General features: G+C 42.8%; 1 protein-coding gene across 2 annotated transcripts in view; it reads left to right on the forward strand.

Annotated features, from left to right (window-relative positions):
* Nucleotides 1-7,426, forward strand: part of LOC140206005 (protein Niban 1-like) — a 137,070-nt gene extending 129,644 nt beyond the window's left edge. For both annotated transcript variants that reach the window (XM_072274010.1, XM_072274011.1), the window contains exon 14: nucleotides 3,151-7,426. In XM_072274010.1, the coding sequence (XP_072130111.1) occupies nucleotides 3,151-4,889 (1,739 nt within the window). In that variant the 3' untranslated portion in view covers nucleotides 4,890-7,426. The remainder of the gene's footprint in view (nucleotides 1-3,150) is intronic.
* Nucleotides 7,427-7,881: the final 455 nt, after the last annotated feature.

Below are 7,881 nucleotides of genomic sequence, written 5' to 3' on the forward strand. Positions count from 1 at the left end.
GATCTTCAGAGATGTTGACATCCAGGAAGTTGAATCTGCTCACCCTTTCCATTTCTGATCCCTTGATAAGGACTGGTGTGTGTTCCCTTGACTTCTTCCTGAAGTCCACAACCATATCTGTGGTCTTGCTGATTGAGTGGAAGGCTGTTGTTTCGACACGACTCAACTAGCTGATTGATCTCTCTCCTAGTTTCTCCTCCTCACCATCTGAAATTCTGCCAGCTATTGTTGTGTCATTGGCAAATTTGTAGATGGTATTTGAGTTGTGCCTAGCTACAGAGATGTGTGCATACGGAGAATAGAGCAGTGGGCTAAGCATGCATCCTGCAGGTGTGCCAGTGTTAATTATCAATGAGGAGCTGTTATTTTTGATCTGCACTGACCGTGATCTCCTGATGAGGAAGTCAAGGATCCAGTTGCAGAGGGAGTTTCAGAGACCCAGGTTTTGGAGCTTGCTGTTTATTACTGAGCGTATGATTGTGTCAAACACTGAGTTGTAGTCAATAAACAGCAGCCTGATGTAGGTATTGCTGCTGCCCAGGTGATTCAAGGCCAAGTGGAGAGCTAGTGAGATTGCATCCACTGTAGATCTACTGTGGTGATAGGCAAGTTGTGGCAGGAGCAGGTCCTTGCTTCAGCAGGAGTTGATTCTGGTCACCACCAACCTCTCAAAGCTCTTCATCACAGTAGATGTGAGTGATAGTCATTGAGGCAGCTCACTCTGCTCTTCTTGGGCCCTGGTATGATTGTTGCCCTTTGGAAGGAGGTGGGAACCTCTGCCTGCTGTAGTGAGAGATTCATGTTCTTGAACACTCCCGCCTGATGGTTGGCACAGGTCTTCATTTCTCTATCAGGTACACCATCAGGGCCTGATGCCTTATGAGGGTTCACCCTCATGAAAGATGTCAGCCTCTGAGACAGAGGTTACAAGGTCACCAGATGCTGCAGGGATTCGCACAGGTTTTGTTTTATTCTCCCTTTCAAAGCGTTTGTAAAAGACATTTAGCTCATCTGGAAGCGAAGCATCACAGCCAATTCATTATGTTAGGGTTTGCCTTGTAGGATCCTTGTGGATATGGTCTTATCTTCAGAAAGGTTCAAGCAGCCCAAAACCAGGTGTCCATGAGGAACCATGGTTGTCAACAAAATGGCTGTATTCTATCATAATCTGAAACCTTCCATCACATTAATGGCTAACAATTCTTCATTTTCATCTTTCCATGGCCTAATGTTCTTCCCTTTTTATCTCTGTAACCTCTGGTTCTTCAGGCCTTTGAGATCTCTGCATCCTCCAATTCTCATACTATGAATTAATGAATGTATTTACTCCAATCATATGGAGCTGTTAAATTCCCTCTTTACCTCTCTATTTCTCTTCTCCCTTTATGAAATAATCTGTTTCTTCAACCAAGCTTTTGGTTATCTGCCCTGATATCTCTTACGGAACCTCAGTATCAAATTTTGATCAATGATGCTTCTATTAAACAACCTTGGAATGCTCTCCTCTACTAAAGGCATAAGTTTTTTTTTGTTTTCAGCTGCCACATTGAAAGTAAAGATCCTGGCTGAAGGTACAGGAGAAGGGCACAAAACATCATTAACTTTCCAAACTCCTTGTCCTTTCCAAAATCCCTGATCAGGTCGTTGCCTTCCAAACCTGCCCACCTTTACAGCAATGTTGTATCTGAATCTCTCTACTCAGGATTACACTGAAACAGACATAACTCAAGACACAAATGACATCCTTTCTGACTCTGATGCTGGTGCATTCCCTCTCATCCCTCACCATTTCTATTTAGTTTTTTGTATATTTGACCACACTGATTCCCCATTCACCAACTCCAGTCACAATCTCTGATGTCTCCTAGATTACCCTTTCCCTTCACCCCCGTCTGAGTGTCCTGATTATAACAAAGGCTCCTCTATCCATCTCCATATCTTTGGCTTTGGAATTCTGCACATGTGACCACTGAATTGTTCTGTGGAGATGGTCCCATCTTCAGACAAATTTAGAAGCTGAAAACTAGGTAGCCATGTGGCATTGTGGCTGCAGCACTTCACGGTGTCCTCTCTATCATCAGTTACATCTTGGTGACGCCATCTGAAGCCATGTGGTCAGCTTCCACGTGTATGGTGCTGACAACCTGCTCAGCCTCTCCATTAACTCTCACAACCTTATTCTGATCCTGCTCGGATAGGTTCTCTCCAGTTAGACACCAGCACTTTCTTTGGCTCATACACTGCACTCAGTACTTCGCCCCTGTCTGGCCTTTGTCTCAGGCCATAACAGATAATGATTAATTTTGGTACCCTGTAGACCACAAACAGCTTATGAACCCTGATAAAGTAGCCACATACTTCCAACCCTACAACATCACCCTTTCTCCCTGCTCACCTCAGCTTGCTTGTCTTTGAAACTTATGCCTTTGTCAATTCAGAATTGACAAATGTACTGCATGCCTGACTGGCACTCCAGCTTCCACTGCCTGTAAACTTCAGCTGAAGAAACTGCTGTTTCTATCCTGTGATGCACCGTGTTGATGCCCCCAATCCTTCTTGTTCATCCCAAACCAGAAGGCTCCAGTAATGGGGAATGCTGGTGGCTGCACTGCTCGTGTAAGACCAGTAGGTTCTGCTGCTGCTGCGTAGGGAAATGAGAATGAGAACATGTCGGCATTTGATGGATAAAATGAAGGCAGCTGCTGTAGCTGGTGACCTCTGTGAGCCTCCAAAGCCTCCTATAACCTTCAGCACTGCTGCTGAAAGACCATGCACTTGCTGTTTTTGCAGCTTCCCGTCACCAAGCCTCAAGCTTTAAACTCTAATTCCTTTCGTGACATCCTCTCCCCTTTTCCTGGTAACCAGAGTTGTGATTCTGGTCTTTTGTGCAGTCCACAGTCTGCATTTCACCTTGATGGGCACATATTTAGGAACTTCCTCTCTTACTTGCACCTCCCTCTCCTGCTGCAAGCTTTAAAAAAAACTCATTAGCTAGCTTTGTGTTAAACTTGCTAACATTCCCATCGATGGCATGGCATGTAGTTTGGTTTGATTGCACCTTTGAAATGTTGTTTATAGAAATACTCTTATTGCGCAAGGCTACCTGTGTGGTTTTATTTTAAATTGTAAAACGTTTTTTTCTCCTGTTAGTGGTGCAAGAGGCTGCCATTTTGAAAAAACACAATCTATTTGTGGACAATTTGCCTTATACCAGTGACAGTGATGGCAATCTCACTGATAAAAATGAAGGAAAGACACCACCAGGTTCTCAACCCAGGAGCCCAGCCAAAACACCACCTAAAGACTCGAGTGCTGAGGGACTGGAAGTGGGTGAAAAAGTGATTTCTCAAATTTCTGCTCCTACATCTGATATTCTACTGAATGAGAAACTGGAAAGTGAACAGTCATCAACTTCTCACCAGAAATCGGGGAATGAAGTTCTTCACTCCAAGCCGAATGGAATGGTGGTAACTGAACTTGATGTAAATGCAGTAGAGGAATCTAGTTCAACTGCAGGGAATTATCAGGAAGGTGGAAATCCAGTGGAATTAAACAATGCAAACAATAATGAGAACCTACCAAGAAATGAACGTCAGGACAGGCAGGAAAATGAAAAAGAGAAGGAAAATGCATCTACTCCAGCTCCTGATAGTTTAAAAGAAATACATGACTTGCTAACCGTGGCAATTGTGCCAGCTGAGGACAGTTCTGAGGATCAGGAAGCTTTACTGTGCAAAGGAAATGATGCAAGCCATGTTGAAGTACACACTGAATCCAGTCCAAAAGTGGATGAACATTTTGAGGACCAAAGTGAAATAAGAAGTGAAGATGTGACATCAGTAGTTGAATCCGTGGAAGTTCAGCCAGAGAAAGTTGAGGAACCCGAAGTAAAAAACTTGCCGGTACCAGCTGATGAACTTGTGGAAAGACAGAATAGGGAAGACGAACCCAAGAGGTTAACTTCAATAGCTGATGAACTTGTGGAAGGTCAGGATAAGGAAGGTAATGAATGCAAGTGCTCACCATCAATGGTTGATGAACTTGTACAAGATCAAAGTAAAGAAGATCAGGGCAAGGAAGTTAAAGAGGATGAAAAGTTACAGTCAACAGTTGGTGAAGTTGTGGAAGTTCAGGGCAAGGAAAGTAATAACAATGATGGCTTACCAGTTGCAGTTGAAGAAGTTGTGGAGGTTCAGGTTAAGGAAGATAATGAGGGTGAAAAGTTACAGTCAACAGTTGATGAAGTTGCAGAAGCTCAGGGTAAGGAAAATAGTAACAATGATGGCTTACCAGTAGCAGCTGAAGAAGTTGTGGAGGTTCAGGATCAGGAAGATAATGAGGAGGAAAAGTTACAGTCAACAGTTGATGAAGTTGTGGAAGTTCAGGATAAGGAAAATAATAACAATGATGGCTTACCAGTAGCAGATGATGAACTTGTGAAAGTTCAGGATGATGATAATGAGTGCAAGGGATTATCATCAACAATTATTCAACTTGTGGAAAATGAAGAAAAGGAGGATAATGAATGCAAGAACTTATCATCAACAGTTGATGATCCTGCAGTTCAGGAGAAGCAAGGTAATGAAGACTTATCAACAACAACTAATGAGCCACCACAAGGTCAGAATGAGATGGCTACAGAAGATGAAAAAAAAGATATGTCACAAAAAACAAGTGATTGTTCAGAAAATGAAACTTCTGCTGATTGTGTTGAGTCTGATGCAGTTTCTGGAAGAGCCCCAACATTGCTCAAGGAGGAAGCTCAAGAAATTACCTCTACACATACGGTAAACACCGAAGAACCACATGCTGCTTCTGAAAGCCAGGAAGAAAAAATAACCCAGAATCAGGATGAAGCTAAACAAGATGACAAGAATTCTCAGATGTAGATGGTCATTGATGTGGAAGCAGAATTAAAGGAATTAACTATGTATCAATATTGGGAGCATCCTACCACTATTGCAAATCAATCAACTGAAGCACCAGAAACTGAAATAAAACTTTATTTTCAATGTGAGATGTCCAAAATGCCAAAAGTTCTTTATCTAGATTCATAGTCCTTTCCAGATTATGCTGGACATTACATTCTATTTTGATTTAAATCTAGAAGATGTTTGTAAAACCAAGGAAAAGGACCTGAGTTACTTCCATTTATTTACTCATTGCCTGTTTCAGTTGGCTAAGCAGTCACAGGCTGAACTGAAATTCCCATATCCATGTGATTCCAACAATAGCATGAAAAAGATATAGAAAAAGTTAATTTGAATAAAACAGATTATTGGAAGATAGCTATTATGTAAATTCAAAAGAACTTGAAGCATTTAATGATTAAATTCTTTGGTAATCATGTTATGTGATGATGACAATTATCTACATAATATAATGGACTATCTTCATGGAAGATTAATAAGGTGGCTGCTTCAATGTAATATACATAGAACAATTCCTTGAATTTTCTGCATTCTGTCAACACTTGTAATGCCATATAGTTTCTGTTTATGGTAGAGAATTGATAGAGTTAGAGAGTCACAAAGTTCTTTAGTACAGTCCATTGGGGTCACCATGTCTGTGCTGACCTTTTTCAAGATCTATCCGAATCCTATTTGCTCGCCTTAGTTAGGTCTGTATCCTTCCGTACATTGTCTGTTTAAGTGCTTGTTCTGTACTTTGCCTATTTAAGTGCCCAAAGTCATTATGGCTATAGCCAATGTATTAAACTGTAACCATTTAATAGAGTGCACAGTTATGCAAGCACCAAAAGTTAATTTTGAATTCAGAGTTTCATGAAACTATCATTCCTTATCCATTCAAAACTTACACAACTAGCTGCATAATAAGTGCAACATTGGATCTTGCTATCATCTATTGACAAATTATATACAGTAATTTTCTGTAATAGCATGACCACACATTCATAACTCTCCAAATAACCCCAGCAACCAATACAGCTCTGTGTCTTTGGTTTAAAGAAGTCTGACAATCTTATAACGGTCCTGACCTGGATGTAGTGGAAATAGAACTAGTTCTTCAGGCAAGCTACTGAGTACTAACCACATCAAGATTAATTATACAAAGTGGAATGTTTTTTATTGCAATTAAACCTTTAATATTAAAAGGTGCTGAAATTGAGGCTAAAGGTTATAAGTTCTTGAAGGCGGGTGCTAAGGGTGCTGAGTCATTTGTATTTGTTTTTTGATTGTGGATATTGGGCTCGAGAAGTTGGAGCTAAAATTATAACAAATTAGGTGGGAAGAGGCTGAGTAAGTGACCGAGGTACGTGTAAAACTCAAACCTTTCAGAGAGAAGGCACATGTAAGAACAGGAAAGCTTTTTTTTTGGTCTGTAAATCCTTCGTCCTGAGGTCACTGTAGGCAGGATAGTTAAGGCGTTGGAATGCTCCACCTTTGAGATGCAGGATTTCAGGATAAATTGACAGTCTCCCTGATGGCTACATCTGCAGGAAGTACACCCAGCCTCAGCTCCTGACTGACAGGGATGAGGAACTGGGGCTGGAAGTGGATGAACTCAGGACCATCCAGGAGGCTGAAAACCTCACAGATGAAACTTTTACTGAGATGGTCACACCCAGTGTGCTGCCTTCAGTGGTAGGCGAGTGACCACCAGGAGAAGTATAGGGAGTCAGCAATCAGGACACAGTTCTCCTGTGCTCAGTCCTTTCAACAACAAGTACACCCCTTCGTTGGGGGCGAAGACCCAGCAGGAGCAGTCAGGCCATTGGTACTGTGGCTGGCTCTGAGACTCAGTCAGGCAGAACAATAGTGATAGGAGACTCAATAGTGAAGGGGATGAACAGAGGGTTCTGTGGCCGTGACGGAGAACCCAGGACAGTGTGCTGCTTCCCAGGTGCTAGGGTCTGGAACGTCTCAGAGTGGCTGCAGAATATGGGGGAGCAGTCAGAGGTCTTGGTGCACATTGATGCCAATGACATATTGTAGGTAGAAAGGGGTCAGCGGTCTTGTGCAGAGAGCACAGTGAGTTAGGAAAGAGGCTGAAGAGCAGGACCTCCCTGGTAGTAATCTCCGGATTACTCCCAGTGCCATGTGCTAGTCGGGGCAGGAATAGGATGACAGTACAGATGAATGGGTGGCTGAGGAGCTGGTGCAGGCGACAGGATTTCAGATTCTTGGATCATTGGAACTGATTCTGGGGTGGATGTGACTTGCACAAGAGTGATGGTTTGCACCTAAACTGGAGGGGAACTAATATCCTGCACAGGATGTTCACTACTGCTACTTGAGAGGGTTTAAACTAACTTGGCAGAGAGGTGGGATCCAGAGTACCAGGTCAGAAAATGGAGGGAAGAGGAAGGTAGATGTCAGGGCCTGTAAAAACAGGCAGGAGCAAAGTAATGGACACAATGGGTCAAGCAACACACACAAAATGCTGGAGGAACTCAGCAGGCCAGGCAGCATCTATGGAAAAAAGTACAGTGAATGTTTCGAGCCGAGACCCTTTGGCTGTCCTTGGCCCAGAACATTGACTGTACTTTTTCCCAAGAGATGCTACCTGGCCTGCTGAGTTCCTCCAGCATTTTGTGTGTGTTGCTCAGATTTCCCGCAGATTTTCTCTTGCTTGAGGTACAATGGGATGGATAGTTTGAAATGTGTGTGTGTATTTAATGCTAGGGGGGGTTATCAGGAAAGGTGGTGAACTTAGAGCATGGAACTGTGATGTTGTGACCATTACAGAGACTTGGTTGAAAGAGGGACGTGAATGGGTGCTTAATGTTCCAGGGATTTGATATTTAGAAAATATTGGGAAGGAGGTAAAAAGGGGTTGGGGGGGAGGGGAATTGCACTCCTAATCAGGGACGATATCACAGCTGCACTCAGAGGGAACATAATGGAGGGCTCCTCCACT

Source organism: Mobula birostris, chromosome 12, assembly GCF_030028105.1.
Source record: "Mobula birostris isolate sMobBir1 chromosome 12, sMobBir1.hap1, whole genome shotgun sequence".
NCBI lineage: Eukaryota > Metazoa > Chordata > Chondrichthyes > Myliobatiformes > Myliobatidae > Mobula > Mobula birostris.